The sequence below is a fragment of the Copidosoma floridanum genome, unplaced genomic scaffold (assembly GCF_036245765.1).
Source record: "Copidosoma floridanum isolate Cflo_tuat_1 unplaced genomic scaffold, Cflo_Japanese_pri ptg000034l, whole genome shotgun sequence".
Classification (NCBI taxonomy): domain Eukaryota; kingdom Metazoa; phylum Arthropoda; class Insecta; order Hymenoptera; family Encyrtidae; genus Copidosoma; species Copidosoma floridanum.
The window spans coordinates 3817536-3838730 of NW_028321911.1; the positions used below are offsets into that span (position 1 = coordinate 3817536).

Here is a 21195-nt window from a genome sequence, read left to right on the forward strand (position 1 = left end):
AAGTATTGAGACTATAAGACCATAATTCATATTACATTCTACCCCCTGCCTACCAGCTCCATAGGCCCTGCAAAGTTATAGTATGAGTTCTCTAGTTTTCGTCTACCGTACAATACTATCGGCTATAGTAAAATACATATAAGAAACTAACGTCAAAAAAATACTAGAATGGAGCTGTACACTAGGTTTTCATAATAGATTTATGTACTGTTTGGAAAAGATTGTATGATACACTTAAGCCAAAGAAATAAAGAAAGTTTTCTACTGTCCATGATTTGTTACGGAAATGCCTTTCATATCAAATAGACAGTAGACAAATGAAAACTGACTTGCTCTTTTCCTAAAGTAGGTGCAAATGATATTCAAGTATACACATATCGTGCACTATTGATATATTGTACTATACTGCCTGTCAATAAACTCTTGTATACTATTGTCCCAACTATAATTTTTTTAAAAAAAGCACCGTTTTTACAAATAAAAACGTCCTCTATTATATTAAGGATAAAGAACATTAGGTTTCTCATGACCTTAGCTGAGAGTCAGTTGATAAAGTTTCAGTACAGGATTATGTATGCTCACTGCAACTAGATTCCTTTCGTATAATGTATCTGTAGAGTATGAAAACCAAAAATGTAAAATAAGTTTAAGTGTTTAGTTGAAAAATATGAATAAGAAGTATGCAACCTAGTAGACTATGGCACTGACAAATATGAGACAAACAATAAAATGTAGCAAGTATCGCAAATATCTTAAAACAGTAAAACTAGTTTTGCTCAAATCTCCCTTACTTTTTATTGAAGTAACAAAACAATATTTTAGGGAGCAAGGTAGTCGGTGAATCGTTTGGAGCTACCTCAAAAAATAATAACTCATCAAGTATTTGTATTTCCTAGCTTAAAACAGCAACACTTCGCTAACCATTTGTCTCAGTTTCATCAGGCTAAAAGAGATGTCAATATGGTTACATACGCACAATGATACAATGAACAATATAATTTACAATATGCCAAAATCACCTCAAGTATGCAAGAGTTCGCACGTGTTACAACTTACTTGCCACTAACGATAAACTAAATTACATGATAAGACTTCGCAGCGCTTATATAGCTGGCACGACAAAGAAAGCTAAGGACGTTAAAACTTTTGTAATAACGGAAGGTACGATTTATTATATGATTAATTATAGTACGTCTTCCTTTTTATTAATGTTATTACTGTCTGACTTTACATAGGGCATTTTAGATTTAATTTGGTTATTTAAGTTAGCTTATTCGTCAAGTATTTTATTATCATTTCAGTCAAACTCATCGTTGCATAAAATTGGATGTGCATAAACGACAGAGTCAAGTTATTTGTTCTTTCTGTGTTAATTTACGCGTATTTGAGTTGCTCAGCTTATCTCACCGATATAAGATGCTGGACAGTTTTTGCAGTAAAATTTGTAAACATCGTTAGTCCTTTTGAGGTTGTCTGTTTCGTCTTTTTTTAAACTCATGATGCCATTCAGTTTATTATGTATCAAAGGGTACGTGAAAATGCTGTGAGGTTTGAATGTGTTAGATACTTTATTGAAATTCCAAACAGTAAGTGGTACGCCAACTTTGCATGTGGGATAGACACTCGGAGTGGTTTTAATATTGTTGTTGTGTTTTAAACTTTTTGATCTAATTTTCATGTTTTAGTGAATAAGTTGTGAAGAATAATTGTAACTCATTAAAATATTTTTCACCTTCATAATATTCACACTGGAACATCTCTTGCTACCAAGTAAAATGGCTTCATCTATTACATGAAATAGGATATAACTTTGATGACTAATTCGATGAACTGAAAAATAAATTTAAGTACGTCCTGAAAAAGTAGGTTTTTAAACCAGTCTGAAGTAAAATGTTTTGAATTTAGGATTATAGTCAAATTCAAGAAATTGAGTTCATAGTCAATCTTGATTTTATGTGTAGACTGTAGGTAAGGATAATATGAGTTTACAATGTTCAATATTTAATAAATATGGTCTTTTTAAATAAGACGTATAATGTCATCGACGTAACAGAAATAAGCGACTGGGCTAATTTTATGATTATTGCTGAAATTAGAAAGACAGACATTTTCCAGGTAATGATAATCACAAGATCAGCTAAGAATAGTGAAATTAAAAGACTTATTGGTGTGCTAATTCGTTAGAAAAATGTACTGTGAAACATAAAATAGGTGTTATAAATTGGAAATTTTGGGAATGGCCAAATTTCTTTAATAGGGACACGGCATTTATTCGTTTTACTTAATGTGCACCGGTCGATGCTTTTTAATACTAAGTCTAAAGAGGTATAAGTAAGCAGGGAGCTGACGTCTGAAGCAATAAATATATGATTTGAGAAAGGTTGTATACTTTTTAACTTTTTTCTTTATTCCAAACTGCTATTCAAGTGTGATTTTGGTACGTTGACTAAATCTTTAAGATCGATGTAAATCGTTTTTGTCAAAAAATATGTAGGATCGTTAACTAAAGATACGACAACACGAAAAGGGGCATCGACTTTGTGTATCATTAGCAGACCGTATATTTAACTAGAGCAGTATCTGTGTGAGACAAAGTTTGGAATGGTAAGTTCTGGTGAGAAAACCGTTGATAAATAGCTTTTGTAAAATATACGAGATTGCTCTTTGTAGATACATCAAGTGATACTTTTTATTATTAAAGATCATATCGACCAAATAATAATTATTTCTCATTTATATCTTCTTAACCCACAGTTTACACATAAAATCGAGATTGTCTATAAACTTGTTAAATGTATATTTGGCGCTAGTAACTGAATTCTAACGCATGCGCAATAGCAAGAAGACGAGATGCCGTGACGCTGCACTTCAGCGTCTAATACCTGTAGTTTACTCTCTCTCGGGAGGTCAGTCAGTCTGTCGATAAGCACTCCCTGCTTTTCGTATTTTCCTTTTGATTTGATCTTGCTTTATTTTAGTTCAGCTTACGATTTTATCCTTGATTGTAAAGACTAAAAATAGCATACACTGAAGATAGTGAGAATAAACGTGTCCGTGTTTTATAATAAAAACGACAGTGTTGTACATTTTATTGCCCGATTACATTCCCATTTATCCATACTGCTAACAAGTTATGAGCATTAAAAAGTGTAGTGTGGTTGTGTATTCAAGATCTCCGCTAGCCACCATTTTTTTCTCTGTGATCGAGCCCATCTCGCGTTTACTCGCATTCTTTTTGCCCTCCACGCTTTCTTGCGCCCCTTTTCTTACAGGCCAACGACGAGGTGGCGTAGAGATTGACACAGGCACTAGTGACACCGAGCGGATCGGGGAGGTGACAGCTGGCAGGGTGAGATAGATTGTAAAAAATTTACAGAAGAAGGAAAGTAAGTAACTGATAATGATACTTATGATGTCTTTGTCGGTCGTTATGTTGACATAATGTGTTTTACTTTTCGATGGTTTGAAACCAAAATTGTATAAGAGTGGTAATAATATATGTTATGGATATAATAAATATGACAGTAGAAAGGATTTGTGCAACGTTTTATAAAGCTAGTACTCTGTAATTATTAAAGGTCAAGAGTCGGCACGTGTTTTTTCTCGCGTGAGGCGGGCTTGCATTGGGGTACGAGGATTTTCATTAAGCTGCTACAGCTATAACTACCGCTGAGAAGGACACCTCAAAGAGAAGAGAAAGATTTTCAGGAGGCTTGGTAGCTGATGGCACGGACAGAGCAGCCATCTTAGACAGACTTGTTTACTTTTCCAAGTCCCCGTACGGTGTGGCCTCGATCATCCCCGTGGATTTTCACGCTCAGACTAAAGGTAAATGCTGACGCAAACCAAAATGCAGAAATTTAAAATTTCTAATTTTGGTGTAATGTGCGTAAGCACATTGTAATAACAGGCATACGATTTTGCTTGATCGCATTAGAATTATGCTGCTATTGTGTATAACTATAGACATGTTACGTTTACATGGTTAAGTCATCTGATGTATCTCGTCCCATGAGTAGTGCGCATGCATTGAGTTCGTGTGTGCGTGCTTGCTTATGTTTCCCGGTGACTCAAATGGGTTTAAAATGGTCACTGGGAATAATATATATAACTTGAAATGAGTTATTATAGGAGACAAAAGTGACGATTACGATACAGGAGATCAGTTTAACTTAATGAAAAAACGTGGAGGTATGATTTACACTATTCCTTAACACAAGCAGCACATTTCAGTTAAAGGTTCTTTAGATAGATTAAAGATAGGAGATTTAAATATAATAAGTCACGTGCAAACAAAATTTAAAATAGACATGAACAAAGGAAACATTTAACGAGATAGAAAATTAAAGATTAGAGAGATAAAAAAATGAATTTAATTGATACGTCATTTAAAGATAAGAATAAAAATTTGAGAGATAGAAGAATGAATTTGATTAATACCTCATCTAAAGATAAGAATAAAGATTTGAGCGATAGAAAAAAAAATTTAATTGATACCTCATCTAAAGACAAGAATAAAGATTTAAGAGATAGAGAAATAAATTCGATTGATACCTCATCTAAAGATAAGAATAAAGATTTGAGAGATAGAAGAATGATTTGATTAATACCTCATGTAAAGATAAAAAAAAAGATTTGAGAGATAGAAAAATAAATTTAATTAATACCTTATCTAGAGAAAAGAATAAAGATTTGAGCAATAGAAAAATAAATTTGATTGATACCTCATCTAAAGACAAGAATAAAGATTTAAGAGATAGAGAAATAAATTTGATTGATACCTCATCTTAAGATTAAAATAAAGATTTGAGAGATAGAAAAATAAATTTGATTGATACGTCATCTAAAGACAAAAATAAAGATTTAAGAAATAGAGAAGTAAATTTAATTGATTTCTCATCTAAAGACAAGAATGAAGATTTGAGAGATAGAAAAATGAATTTGATTAATACCTCATCTAAAGAAGAGAATAAAGATTTAAGAGATAGAAAAATAAATTTGATTCATACCTTATCAAAATAGCAAATTAATGATACAAATATAAAAAGATAGTTTTGATGATACCTCAACTAAAAATAGCAAAGATTTGAAAATAGAAAGATAGACTCGATTTATACAAGATTATTTTAACAGGAAAGCAAATTAAAGCTTTGAAAAATAAAAAAATAGACCTTATTAATACAAGATCATTTTATAAAGGAAACGAATTTAAGCTTTGCAAAATAGAAGTTAGATTTAATTATTACAAGATTATTCTAACAAGATAGCACATTAAATATTTCAAGAAAAAAAAAAGATAGATTTGATTTTGATTAATAAAGTTAAATAAGTGATAGAAAATATTTGAAATTGAAAAAAAAAAATAAATAAATAAATAAAAAGATTTGATTAATATATAAACTATAGATAGCATGTTAGAGGACCTGAACGATAGAAGAGATAATTTAAAGGAACAGATACATAATTTGCATAAGAAAATGGCAGGCAGAAATAATGATTTGAAGATTAAATTGACTAAAGGAGCCAGAAAACTACAAGAAAGATATTTAGGGGATTCAAAAGTTGATTGAAGATAAAGAGCAGATTAAAGTACCAGATGTGAAAATTGCAGATTCTAATACACTGCTTAAAAGCGAGAATGGCTTGTCCTATAAATATTTAAGTCAAGTATAAGGAAGGTTAAAGTACTATAGAACTGCTTGGATCTAATGCATCGAGTATTATGTTTGTTGTTGGACCCGAAACTTTGCTCTCTATGCGCACGGAGAGAACTAAAAATCTATGAAAGAAAATTGGTTAAATGCGCGAATAAAAAATTTCTCCGTGAACTTGAGAGCGAAGGGAGAAAGGTGGGTTTCGGGTAGTAATAACAAAAACAAAATGGTCCTAGGTAGAGTGATATACACCAATATGCTCACTGGAAACTTGATGTCGCTTCGACAGCTTGTTAATAGATGCATATGTATCTATTTAGATAACCTTAAGATAGATATATTTGACCCACGCTTTAACGAGACGTTAATTTCCGATGCCTACAGAGTCTTTATTAGATAGTGGAACAAGTGCAAAATGGTCAGAGTACAAGCAACAACAAGAAGCGTGAAGAAATTATAGATTGTTTAATGATAGAATGTGTCTCTGCGGCAATGGCTGAGAAGCTTCAGGAAGTCAGTACCAATTACTATAGTAAGAGCTGACCCAATATCTCAAACAATGGATCTGAAAACGATTGTTTAGATACCGCTCAACAAAATGAGTTTGAGAAAACCATTAAAGATAAAAAACCTAATGATAGTAAAGAACTAATAATCGGTAAGATTTCAGAGGCTCAAAGTCCCTTTATATAAAGGTACAAAATACTTAAAGGAAATAGCAGAGCCATGCTCTGAAATGCAAGATTTGGGCATTTATTGTTGGAATATATTAAGAAGTGCAAAGAAAGTTTTGGAACAATAAAGATCTGAATAAGTCTGTGTTCGATCACTTCATTGCATTATGCAAGGTGTGTCATATTGCTAAAATTTAAAGATTGCTTCTGAACACTAAAAGAGAGAGGGCATCGAAACAATTTATTCTGAAAGTTAAAAATTCATGATAGTATACACAGATGACAACTTAATATTGACGATGGCATACCCTGTGAAAGTGAAAAGTAAAGCAAGAAATTGTATGGACAAATTTGCGACCAGCGCACGAAATCTACTGGACTTCAATGCAGAGATGTGCTATTACAGAACTGACCATGGCACAGAGTTTGCAGAAAGTCAAACAGTGGAAATTCTCTAGAGATTGGGAGCTCAGTCTCAACTGGTCTGTTCAGACAATCTTTAATACAATGGCGTTTCAGAACAAATTAATCGCACATTGCAGGACAAAGTGTGAACCTACGTACATGACTCAAGGTTTAGGGAGAACATGTTGGATCTAACCTTAGGTACTGCAGTATATACATATAATCGCACACCACACCTGTCCAACAAAATAACAGCTTCCTTAGAAAATTTTACCCCTAATTTAAAGATAGAAGTAAATTAAATAAGATTTGGTCGTGTGACCTTTATTAATATACAAAGAAACACTAGAACTAAATACAGCCCTCAAGGCATACGAGTAGTACTGGTTGGCTATACTACCACCGGCTACATTTTTCTAAGACCAGAGGATGCAAATTTTATGAGGTTCTGGGTGTAAGATTTTATAAAAGACTTGTATTTAAAAATGTCTGGGAAAATGATAAAATAGCAAACTGAAATAATCATAAGACATACATTAAATAAGATGAATGGTTTATCAAGTTTAGTAAAGATAGTCTTGAAGTATTATTAGAAACGGAGGGACAACAAGGAGTCAAAATGAAATGAGGACAACCGAGAAAGAATAAAGAGCTTGTTCAAGAAAACTTCAAAGCAATCTCTAAAAAATTGAAATCGTTGCATAAAATCAAGTATGGAAAATTGTAGATGGACTAACTATAAATGTTAAAGGAAGCAAGCCAAACATCATAGATTCCAGACGAGTCCTAAAAAAGAAGATAAACGAAAATGCGAACCATGACATTTAAAGTGGAATATCTGTGTTGGCTCTTGTGAGATCGGTAATATCAACTTTTAATAAATTTAACTTAAAGGATTGTCTGCTGGATGTCAAGACAGCATTCATGAATGTTTTAATCAAGAAAGAAATAAATATAGTGTTTCCTAAAAGTCTGCTTGACAATGATTAACTTTAGAAAAATAAAGTAATATAGAAAATATGTAATCTAGAAAAAGCCTTTTATAGACTTAAGATCAGATTAAAGAAATAGAACGAGTGTTTTCGTGTGGTGCTGCACTGAAACTAGTATCACAAACGCACACCAGTGAAACTTGCCTTCACGCATGGAAAGAAAAAGTTAGCCTTTCAATCTTGATTCCATATAAAGATGATATCATGATAGCAAGAAATTGGTAAGTAAACTAAAAGAAATGAAGATGGGTCTGGGGTCCAACTTTGAAATATTAGATCTTGACGAGGTTAGCACTTTCCTAGTTATCACAGTAAAAAGAGATAGAAAACATATCTCAATTTCACTTAGGCAAACACCATACTTCAAGAAAGTTCTGGAAAGGTTTGGATTTACCAACTCAAAACCACAAAGAACACCAATAGTGACAAATCAAGTCCTGAATCGGCAAAGAAAAGACATACAAGAATCGGAAGAAACTGGAGAACTGAACAAAACTGAAACTGAAGAAAATGTACTTCACAGAAAAGCAGTTGATAGCCTGCTGTATCTGGCTAACACAGTCAGACCAGACATCTCTCACTTTGTGAATGTATTAAGCAGACACCAAATCTGCCCAACTGATGACTAGAGAATGGTAAAACAAGTCTTTTGATATCTAACACACCAGAACTCTGGAATTACCCTACAGAGGCCGGAAAATTAAGCTGGAAATCATTTTAGATGCGAGTTTGGCAGACTGCAAAGGCTCAATTACGACAGGTGGATACCTCATAAGATTGTATTGCAATACAGTTGTTTGGAAGACGAGAAAACAGAGTTACGTTGCAATCTCAACCTGCGAGGCAGAATATGTGACGATGTGTGATGCAAGGCAGGAGCTGATAGGATTGGAACACTCAATCAGCCTAATACTGTCATACATTCTGTTGCCTGCAGACCTTTGGTGTGCCAACAAAGCCGTTGGAGCAAGTGCTAATATAGATGTTGGCAAAAGACTGAGACACATGACCGAGATCAATGCTCACTACGTTAAGGAATGTGTATCCAGAGGAAAAATAATCTTTAAATGGATTCCATTCAAGGAACAACTAGCAGACATTTTTACAAGACCCCAGCCATTTAAACTACATGAAAGACAAACGAAAGAAATTTTACATGTTAATCAGTGTTAATTGCATGATAATCAAACTTGAACTTGAGATAGTAAAATTAATAAATTGATAATAGATAAATGATGATAGTAGACATGCCGATCAATGTATCTCTCTGTGAATGTTTTAGCTCGTCACAACCAAGCCCAATGAGTGATCAAGAAGCCGACCTGTTCCACATCTTCAGCTGATTACTTATTTATCCAAATATGATTACTCAGTGTTAATAATTCAAGATGTCTTTCCTTTTTTCATTTTATATTGTTACGTTAAATTTTGATACGAACAGGAGGAAGTGTTAGATGTATATTTGGCGCTCGTAACTGAATTCTAACGAATGCGCTATAGCAAGAAGACGAGATGCCATGACGCTGCACTTCAGCGTCTAATACCTATAGTTTACTCTCTTTCGCGCGGTCAGTCAGTCTGTCGATACGCACTTCCTGCTTTTTGTATTTTCCTTTTGATTTTCTCTTGCTTTATTTCAGTTTAGCTTTTGATTGCATCCTGGATTGTAAAGACTAAAGATAGCTTACACTGAAGATAATGAAAATAAACGTGTCCGTGTTTTATGATAAAATTGACAGTGTTGTGCATTTTATTGCCTTATTACGTACCCACTCATCGATTCTGCTAACAAAACTTAATTTCTTAAATTTTACTATAATCCTAAATTTAAAAAATTTCACTTTTGACTAATTTAAAAAACCTACTTCTTTAGGACAAGTTTTCATTCATTTTTTAGACCATCTAATTACTTATGAAAGAAATATTGTATTACGTTTGATAGATAGAGCCATTTTACTTGGTAACAAGAGGTGTCCCAGTGTACAAGATATAAGGGTTGAAAATCTCTTAATATGAATTAATTATCCTTAAAAACATATTTACAAAAACATCAAGGTTAGATTTAAAAGGTCAAAACACACGAACAATAGTAAAACCACTCCCAGTATCTATCCCAGATGCAAAACTCGCATACTATATTAGCCTTAAGCACCATTCCGAAATCGCACCCTCACTGGGCACTTTGAGAACGATTGGTCGTGATTAGAAAAGGTAATTATTAAGAAATCGAGCTTCTAGCTTTATTTACCAGGTGGCCAACCTTTAAACGTCACTTTTCTACAAGAATATACAAATCAATTCATTGTACTGTCCTTTTCTAATCACGTTCAATTGCTCTCAAAGTGCACGGTGGGCGCGCGACTTTGGAATTGGGCTCAAAGCAAATGCTGGTTGTTATTTCAATAAAATATTTAACATTAACAAAAAAGAAGACGTACTATACTTAATTATATAATAAATCATACCTTCTGTTATTACAAAAGTTTTAATGTCCCGAGCTACCTTTGTTATGCCAGCTATATCAGCACCGCGATATAACGTAGTTTATCGTTTGATCAGTGACCAGTAAATCGCAACTCTCGTAAGCTTTTGCACATCTGACGAGTTTGTAGCATGTTGTTTATTATATACTACATTGTATCGTCATGCGTACGTAACTGTATTAAAATCTCTTGTAGCCTGATGAGGTCCATACAAATAGTCTGCAAAATGTTGCTATATTAAACTGACAAATACAAATTCTGCAGGTGTAACTATTTCTTGAACCTCAAACTTAACGAATCACTGACAACCTTACTTCTCAATTTATTGGAGGGCACTGATACAGCTCACACAAAACAATATTCTGTTAGTGCAGGCTTAGTTATGTTATGAGAAATATCTCTTCGCTGGACGTTATCTCAGATTTGATATTTCGTATATTCTTTATTACGTGAATTTTAGAGAATATTATTAGTAAAAAAGTGAGTCAAGTTGTGTTCTTTTTGATCTTGTATAAGTCGTCACTCACACATCTCATTGTTTTATTAGGCTTTTTAATTATGCACCAGAATGATTGATATAATGTGAAATCTGTGAATTGTTAGGAAGATAAAACAAGCTATAAGTCTAACTTAAACCATTTAAAAGTACTGGAATGCGATTTTTTTTGAAACGTTATATAAACAAAAGAATAATTATGCAATGATTTAATTCTTTTTTTTTTTTTTCAGGGAAAACTGCAAAGTGGACGCACCTTATGTCAAGACCTATGCAACGTTGGGTTACATATAAATGTTCTTACTTTGGTTGTAACAGAAAATTTATAAATTTACTATTTTTATTGTTAATTAAGTGACAAAACTCGAGTATCCGATGAATCTATCTCAAAAAATAAACTAAGAAAATGTTGATTTTCATTATTAAAAAAACTCAATTAAAATAATACTTTGTCAAATTTCGGTTAATAATGTATGACAGTATTTATTTAACTATGACACTTACTTCTTTAGTATGCACTAATAACGAAATAAGTTTCTTTTTAAATGTATATACACAAATATTAAAGTAAAATTTGTAGGGAAGAATTCAAAAAACTTTTTGTAGATATTAGAACGCGTATGTGAATCCTACGAAATATTACTGAGGGAAACTTCCGCTACATATGACAAACCTAAGGTATTAAAAAATGTATGATCCCTTAACATTTTTGCACATCTAAAACTGTAGTAGTATTTCTTATGTACTATTTAAATCATGATAGCAAAATGCATCAGCTTATTTTTTGTTATAATATAATAACTTTCAATCATAGTACGATAATTAACAAACTAAAATTACTTAAATGTATACTTACTCATACTGAGCTGCATTACAATTTTACGATTAATAACTGTCTTAGTACTAAAACCAAGATACAATACGCTTGAACTTTCTTGTTTAGAAGACCACTTTAATTATATATAGCAATAATTTTATCAAGGATTTTAATACACATTCATTTATCTCACTACTAAATTGTTGGCTGCAAGCAATAAAGCAATTTTGCAAAGTACGTTGACAAGAAGACTACTTGTTATAAGATTTTAAAAGAAAATTACTTTTCATACTGTTCAGCAAAAAGGTAACTTTCAAAATTACTCAGCAAAAAATTAGCTATCAAATTTAAAGGTAAAAAGTTAATTTTGATAAAAACTGTCTAAATCTTATATTTTTATCTGGTTATGCTGATGACAGTTTAAAATATTTGACCTTACCCTTGTTTAAAATATAACTTGTTACAATAAATGTTATTTTTTCGAAGTATAACTTATTTTTGTGTTCTTAAACATACCAAATGATGGTTCATTTTGGTACGCTTGCAGTATGTGCCTTTTGATTATACTACAGAAGATGAAGAAGGGTATGTTTTGGAGTTTTAAGAATAAATGTGATATCTAACTCGTAAGTATCGTAAAAACTTAAAATTTTCTTAAATTATGAATTTCAAAGCTTTTTATCTTACTTTTGTTTGCATAATTTTCACCAAATTAAATGTATAACAATACATAAAGGGTGGGTTATAGTACAACTGCACGTCTTCAGCATTATCAGTAATTGATTGTTATTGACAGTCTATCTATCTGAGTTAGTTTTATCTAAGATTTGCTACATGAATCCTTGTTCGTCTCATGTAACAACTTATTTATTGCGTAAGACGTGTTGAGTTCTTACCTGAAGATCAGAAAGTTACATATAAAGTGGCATATGATCTTTATAAAAAATGTAAGACTGTATATAAACATGATTGGAAGCAGTGCTGCAATGAAGAATTTTAACTAGCTAAGGAATAAAGAAGGTTTACAATATTAAGTAAGCAAAAGATTGAGTCCAAATTAATTTGTTGATTATCACACTGAAATTAACGAGTAATTTTAACACAGTTACGGAATGAAAATTACGTTGTTACGTTTTTATTAATTTATTTACGAATAAATTTATTCAATTATTCATAAGAACAAACATCATGCGTTAAGATTCACCGTATGACTTAACCCCTTTTTTACCAGAATTTTAGTCTTTCCAAGTGCAAGAATTGTTTTACTGTATTTATTTGTATAAGATACATTAAAATTAGGGTATTTTAAAATGTACAGAGAAAAGTTGATTTTAAAAGTTACTTTTTTGCAATAAAGTTTGATAAGTAAACTATTTGACAAACAATTGGGATACCAACCTTTTTGCTGAATAAAATGAAAAATAAGCGTTTTGCCTTATAATTTTAAAAGTAGCTTTCTTAACTATGTGCTTTAGAAAGTATATTCATTACAATTGGTCACCGAAATATTTTTATGAAATGTGGAGGTGAGCTTCGAAAAGTGACTCTAGAGTCCCAGAAATAACAAAAATAATCTTTAACTCTAGCTACTTTACTATTTTACAGAATAATCCAATAACCTTAAGGTCTCCAACCCTAACCTCATAACCCTGAAATCTTAAAAGTAACTATTGCGTCTTTAATCTTATTATACGGTGCATAATGCGTGCATAAAGCATGATGACTGACCATGGCATTAAACGTTTCATGGCTACTGTAAAAAGTGGTCACTTTTGTGAGCCCTGGTGTAAAATAACTTGTATAGCAAATATAAAGACTATTGAAAAAAATTATTAAAAGCTTTTTCTAGTTATTACAATCCTTAAGATAGTTTTCACTGAATAAATTGTATTAACAAAGTTGTAACATATTATAAATTTTTGCTTTAGAAATGTATCTGTAGTTAGCTTAATATTTGGTGAATAATGTTCTTTAATCATAGATATACTCAGACAAGATTCGATTTCGAGAACTACGTCAGTAATGAGCCCACTGACCAATTCTCTTGATCGACCTCTTACTTACATTTATTTAAACGATAGCATTGTTAAATGATAAAAATAAATAAACAAATCTTTTAATCTTCTTACAGTCTTGAATACAGTTATTATCGTAGCATTCATGTCACACTATAACTGTTTTATAAAATTGTGTGATAGAAGCGAAAAAGATTAACTGCATTATACAAAGTAGAAATAATGTTAAACCAGCTTATCACATAGGAAACATCAGTTAATGCTTTTACTTAGTTTTAAATATAGTTCATGTATCAATACCATCGTCTTACCTTCAAAAAATGTTTTTCTATGAAATTTTCACATGAGATTGTTACGCAAATCGCTTTAAAAATAATAAGCTTTAAATTAGGTTTTTCATTGTTTTAAGGGCAGTCCGGCAAAACCTAATGTTTTCTACTTTGTTCATGAGGTTAGCTAAATTTTAATCCTTAGAAACTCATTTTTTTGATTACTAGATAATTTATTAGAAAAATATGAGTTGACGTATGTTTTAGACGTTCGTAGCAATATTTCTGGCCTGGATTTGGCAAGTTTTATTAAAAACGAGATGAATTAGACGTAAAATTAGTTGACAAACTTATAACTCATTGTCTAATTTTTCATTTCCAAATAACAATAAATGTCACTTAAACTACTGTTTTAATATTCTTAAGAGAATCAAGAATTTTCGACAACTGTTTCTAAGTCAATACGTTGTATTAAAAAAAAAGTTTATTCTGAGTGTAACGCCACATCCTGCAAATATCTCCAATTAGTTTACGTGGAACGTATTGGTTTCCTACCCCACCAATCTTAAGCTAGATTCAACCTGCAGAAATTAGTTAGTAAGATGGCATGACTGTGCCATAGAGAAAATTTAGTCGTTAACGTATAACAGTATAATTGTACATACGAGTCACTTATATATAAAATGTACACAGGTTATAGGCACACAAGTTTAAATTGCACATGTAAGTATATTGTTATACGTAATTGACACCATTTTTTCCATAGCACAATCGCGCCCTTTGACGAATGGGCGTTATCTGATATACCCCTATAAGATTAGTTCAAAATTCATTTTAGTACAATTTATTATAGGTTGAGAAAAAAAAGGGACAAAATAGATTATGCGTTGTTTATTTGACGTCTGATTTTAAGTTTTTAATTTTCACAATTTTCAATTAATCTTGACCATCCCAGCTGCTAAGCATCTGATGATAATCAGCTAATTATTACTTGACATTTTAACATGATATTCATCTGATATTTACCCAATTTTCTTATGATCATTATTTTATCCTCAGTTGATTATCACCTGATATGTAATGAATAAAAATTAGCTGGTTATTAAATAAAAATCATCGAAATATCAAGTTAATGTCATGTAAGTATTAGGTATACTCCGTTTCATAAGCTGTAAGGAAAGCTGACTTGATATTCACATGATATTCACATAATATTTAGCTGATTTTCACCTGATAATCAGCTAATTATCACCAGTAACACATTAGGGAAAAAATCAGCTTGACATCTGGTAACTATCATAAGAAACTTGGGTGAATATTAGGTGAAAATCATGCCAAAATGTCAGGTAATTATCAGTTGATTATCATCTGACGCTTAGCAATGGGGAACTCTGGGCTAGAATAATTCTGTGGAATGCCTATAATGTGCGTCATCTTCTATTTTGCTTACTGATTTTTTCTGCACTGTCTTTAAGGCTGCAGTCACATAGAGCGCAATAGAGCGAGCAGGACAAAATTTTCCCCATAAGCGGCTGTGTTGAGTCTATTGTGCTGCAGGATAGCCCTATTGTGCGGCGCAATAGACTTAACACAGTCGCTTATGGGGACAATTATATCCTGCTCGCTCTATTGCGCTCCATGTGCAGCCTAAGTATCTCACATTTTGTTTAAGGAATTTTTATTTCAGGAGATTTATAAGCTACACTATCGTTAAATATAGCTGATGGGCAGTATAGTTTCATATTTGAGTCAAGCTGACAAATGTATAGGAGTAATAAGCATAGTTTTAACTTAATAGTTTATTACGTGTTATTTTATTGTTGTCTTCATTAGTATTTTAAGAAAGTCACAAAACAGAAAAAAAAATTTTAAACGATATAAGATAATACTGGCGTGAATGATGTATTTTTCTTACTACCTTATCCGAAAGTTTGAGATTGGGTAGCAGTTTATAAGGATAAAAGCCAATGTTGCTACCGTATCAACGTGATGTCTTTATCATGTAGAGGGGTTGGACGAGGAAACTTTTTGGTCCCTACTTTTTCTTGCTTGAGAGAGAGAGATAAAGAGCGAGAGCAAGCAGCAGTACAAAAGTGCTCAAGTATTAAGTACTTACATACGCTGCGTTTATGGATTTCTTTCCAGCTGTGAGAAAACTTCTACATAGAGCACGCGTCAAACTCGGGTATAGTTATAAATTTATCGTATAATATATGTAATCGCTTTCACTAATATGTAACATAGTTAATTTCTTACCTAAATCTCAAACTAGAAACAATGATTAAATGATTGTTGGAAAATTGTACAAGGATCAAACATGTGACTTTTTTAGTAACCGATACCCAGTAGTCAAAGGAATAATTTTATTAGCATGTAAATGTTTGAATGCTGTTAATAAAAAAAATATTTATCAAATAATGAGATTCAAATGATGCCACGGAGAACCTAATAAAATTTAAGGGATTTTTAATAAAATTTAGTTGTTCTAACCTATTTCTATTGCTTCTCGGGCCTCTTCACATCTGCTAACCAACAATCCTCGCTTTACTTAGTCCGTGAATATTAGCGGATGGAACAGGACCTTCACTTTTTCGATAAACATAACCTATTATCACTGGAGCTAATTGTTTTCTGATGCCTAATGAACCAATTTTTAGCCGAAGCAGTAAGAAAAAAAGTATACATTAAACGAGGCATCGCTTGATAATTCACTCTGGCAAGAACCTTCATCACTGGTGGAGCAGATCATCAAGTTTCGTTCCTTGTTATATAACATACTATTTTATGATTAAATTGCTTTGCCGTTGAAAGGTGGCCTATCCAGTGGTAGATTTATAAATTTTTTTTTTAAGCAGAGCTTTTTATGTAGGGTCCCCACTTGATGAGAATAGTCGTAAGCGTCACACTTTTTCTTGCCCCCTTAGTTCTTGTTTGTCCCCCCAACACTGCATGCAGCAGATACGTGCACTCTCTCTTCCTTTGTTTTAGCACTACCAAACGTCACAAAAATTTAAAAGTAAAACTAGACAAGAAACTCGAAAATAAAACAGTTGGAGAACAAATTTTTAAGAAACACATTAACTAGAAAAATGTTTAAAAATCCCGATCTGAGGTTCTCTACGTAAGCAACCTAGCTAGCATATATATATATATATATATATATATATATATATATCTAGTCGTTGTATATACCTATGTAGGTACGGCTTACAGAATAATTTTCCATAGAATTTGTAAAAATTTTCAAAATTTTAAGAAAACCGCTATCGATAAAACAAATTAAACAATCTATTATGCAATGGGTGAATAGTACTTTGATCATTTTAAAATATATCTACTTTAAAAATATCTTCATTATATTCTTTGTCTTTAGTAATTTTTAAAGTACAATTTAAGAAATTTTTTTCTTAATTAAATAGTTAATTTTCAGGTCAAAGCATCTTTAAAGTTCTGACGTCAATTTTTCATGTAAACTTAAACGTTTTACATAAATTGCATGTATTAGTATCTTATAAAAGTGAATTTATGTATATATCTTACTTAGGTTTAGAAAGCATAACGTTTTTAGCATTATTAAATTACTTTTAAAGGCTGCTACATAATTATAGGGAGGGAAAAATAATACAATACTATGAAACACAAATTTTCTTTTACATCGAAAACTTAAATTAAAAGTTGGTTTTGTAGGATTAGTAGTTTTTGCATAGAGTTCTTCAGCTATCTCTGCTATTCGTATAAGCAAACAAGTTATATACATTATTTTAATGTGCGTTACCTTAGTGTTGTATATGAGCGATTCTCTAAGAAGTACTTGAAAAATAAATAACAAGAAAAATAAAATCAATCAAATGTATCTTGGAAGCCAAAGGAATCAAGTACTTCGATCTTCTGCGTTAACAAAAATACTTATGCGTGGCTTGGCGTATATGTCATTATGAATGTATTGCGTATCGTCACTTAAGCAATAACAGTACTTGTTCCAAAAAAATGTGATTAAAAAATGGTATGTGTCTGGAACCACATTACTTGTTTTTAATTTTTACTCAAAGAACAGTTTCCGTAGTAAAGCGTTGAAACAAAGGACACTTTTACTTATGTTTTTAAAATATTGGTAGCAACGTATTGAACAATTTCGTGGTACTTCTTGACACACTTATATTTTAATAAAATATTTAAAGTTTATGTGAATAGTAACATAAAGAAAGTTAGTATCTTATAGTCCTTTCAGGCTACGGAATAGTTGCTCATTCTCAGTACACAAATCAGCTTTCATGGAACAAAATGATCTATGTATGATAACTGTAAAATACTTTTACTTATGCTACAAAAACACTTTACACTTCTTATTAAATTAATTATGTAATATAGACACTATTGATATCAAAGTAAATGGCTGAATATGTACGTTAAAGTCAGTTAGGATTAAATAGATCTATTAAGTAACGAAAATCCAACTTAGATATCACTGTAATAAAAAAGAATCTGGTACTCGAGTTTAAGTCCTGTAAAAACAGAAAGACTAAAACGTTGTTGCTCAGTAATAACATTGTAATAAGAAGTTACGAGATGTTTGAAATGTTATAGAAGTATACAAGATTTTATTATTGCCTTAAAGCATAATTAAAGGTTATAACCTCTGTACTACAGACCCAAAACTTCTCATAATGTTAAGAAACATAGCATGTTGATTCGGAGAAGGTTGAATACAGTAAAAGTGACTGTATTTTTAAATACTTTTAATAGAGGGTACAATGTAATCTAAAAATTAATTCAAATTACAAAGGCTAAAAACCAGCTAATAAAAAGAGATAAAACACTGCTTCTGCACCTGACAATAAAAGGGGGATTTATGCAGAAGTTCATTCGTTATACGGGGAGAACTATTAATTCAATATCAGCAAAATACTTTTAATTGTGCGTTTATTTAATCAGTCAACAACTAATACAAAATACCTCTACATGCTGGACACTTCACTACACTTCACATCGTCACTTGGATTGCATTGCAGTGACTCCCTTTAGAACTACGCGAGCCACCACCACACGTTAACTGCATTCTGTTTGTCCTGGACGAGAAGAGGCTTCTGCTTGTCCTTGTCTGGCTCTAACTGACCCACACTTACTCTTTGTCTACAATCTCACGTTACTCTACTTTAACAATTCTCTCTCTCTCACTGTCTATATCTGTCAGTAACCCAATAACCCTATAGCATGTAAGACAAAAAAGTTTAAACTAAAGCCTCACGCAAGGTGCGTTTCTTCGCGCGGCGTTTTCAAAAATAGCTTTCCACTGTTTATCGAGTGTGGTTCTTAGTTTATTAAATTAATTTACAGACATACTTTTGAAATCTTAAGAAATCTTTGAAAATTACAATCGTAATATCAACATAAAAATATAAGTACAAGGAAATTATGTAGAGTGCCTCATTGAATAAATTATGAACACAAAAAAAAGAATACCAAAATAAGAGAATGAAGAGGTACCAAAGGGTTGTACAAAGTTAAAGTGCTGAAATTATAATTTGATTGCACGTCATAAGTTGAAGTCACATTTTGCCTGGAGTTACAAGTTGATTGGTGATTTTAAAGACAGAGACGAAATAGAAGAAAATAAAGCTTAAGGTATGATAATATATACATTTTACCAACATAATATCTTCTCTTTCTTTTTTTCTATAAGCTAGTAAATAGTTAGATAGTCTGCTAGTCTCACGGTCCGTCAGAGAGTGTGAGACCCAAATCCACAAACATCCAGTGTTTACCGGATGATAAAGTGAAATAATTACAATTAATCATTAAACACGTGTGTTTAAATATTATTTCATAGTTTAACTAAATTTTGATCTGTAATAAAGTGTTATTTATTGATGCTCAATAGGAGCTGTGACTCCGTAATTGTAAGGTATTACGATGTTTTGGCTTAGATGGATCTTGAGTTCCACGCCATAAAAATAAAGTTATCTAATTTCATCTTATTTAATCTCTTTTTTACTATCTCCGCTACTTTCTCTCCTTCTCTAGCCTTACCTCCTGGTAAAACGTCAATGATTCTAAACCAGCTTGGTGATGTTCTGGTCTAAGTAAAAAAATTATGAGCTTCTTATTGTTTGTGATAAAATTTTCAATGGACGTATGTCTTCCTAAATATGAAATTATTTTATTACAAAACTGCAAAGGAAGTGTGAGATGTTGTATTATTTTTATCAATCTTTATGTGCTTGTAACTTTTTGAATCATCGATAAAAATCATCAGAATATTATGGTTATATACCTATTATAATTATCTTCAACCGTGCCCAAGATTTTTTTTTATTTAAAAATTGACAACATAACTTAAGGTAGTACAAGCGGTAAGCCAAAGACGCAATTATTATGAAAAACTTGACCTAAATAAAAACCGCTGCCACTCAAAGGATAAAAGATAAATAATTATCAAAAAGAATCAAGACTATTTTTTGGGGTGCTCTAGATTCCTTCAAACTTTAATCAAATAACACATCCAATGAAAGATGGAAAATTATTTTGAGAAATTATCTAATGGTGGTACTGTCACATTTTTGTATTTTATTCAAAAACAAAAACAATATTTCAAACATTAAGACAATTTTCTGTCCCTTATGAGTACAAAAAGCTATATGTAATAGGAAATATTTTTTACACTAAAAATTTCGATAATATACAATAAATGCATGTAAAGTTAAGTGTATAACATAATCTCTGACTCTTATAAAAGGGATGTAAAATGTAGTCAGAGTTTCATGTTTAGGTGCTTTTATACTCTGCACGTAGACAAATGACATAGTACATGTACGCAATACAGTCAAATTAGAATCGCAAGCAGTTCCTAGTTAGAAGCATGTTAACAGTATATGTGATCCAAATACTATCAACGAAAGAGGCCTGTCAAATACTTGATAATGCTATTGACGAAGGTTGTATACAAAAGAGTATAATAAGAATAGTAAATTATCACATTGTGTATTTTACTTACATATGTTTTAACGATTACTTATTATAAAAACATGGTAATTTTTCGCTTAAAAATGGCACACTAAAGCAGAGATATGTATTATTAATATTTAAAAAGTAGTTGTAGTTTAGAATAACTTTCCATATTTTTTGTAGAAACTTTTAAATTTTTTTTTCTATTTTTACTTTAAAAGAATATTTGGTACAGTCACAAAGAAAATTTATACGAAGACTGATATGGCAATGCCAATAAGTGGTACAGTATAGTGTTAATAATATTGTTGACAACTTTTCTGCAAGTATTCAATGTGTTTCTGTTATTCGTACATACGCTAAAAAGTAAAACATAGGTTTAATACTTCAAAAATATTACTGAAATAAAGCTTGTATACTAGTTGTACTGAACTCCTACTGTTATTAG

The 21195-nt window shown here is 31.5% G+C and overlaps 1 protein-coding gene across 1 annotated transcript in view; it reads left to right on the forward strand.

The window, feature by feature from the left end:
- LOC106644195 (regulator of G protein signaling 7) overlaps positions 1 to 11066 on the forward strand; it is a 750859-nt gene extending 739793 nt beyond the window's left edge. Inside the window, exon 19 of the mRNA XM_089597569.1 lies at positions 10938 to 11066. Within this exon, the coding sequence (XP_089453695.1) occupies positions 10938 to 10998 (61 nt within the window). The 3' untranslated portion in view covers positions 10999 to 11066. The remainder of the gene's footprint in view (positions 1 to 10937) is intronic.
- Positions 11067 to 21195: the final 10129 nt, after the last annotated feature.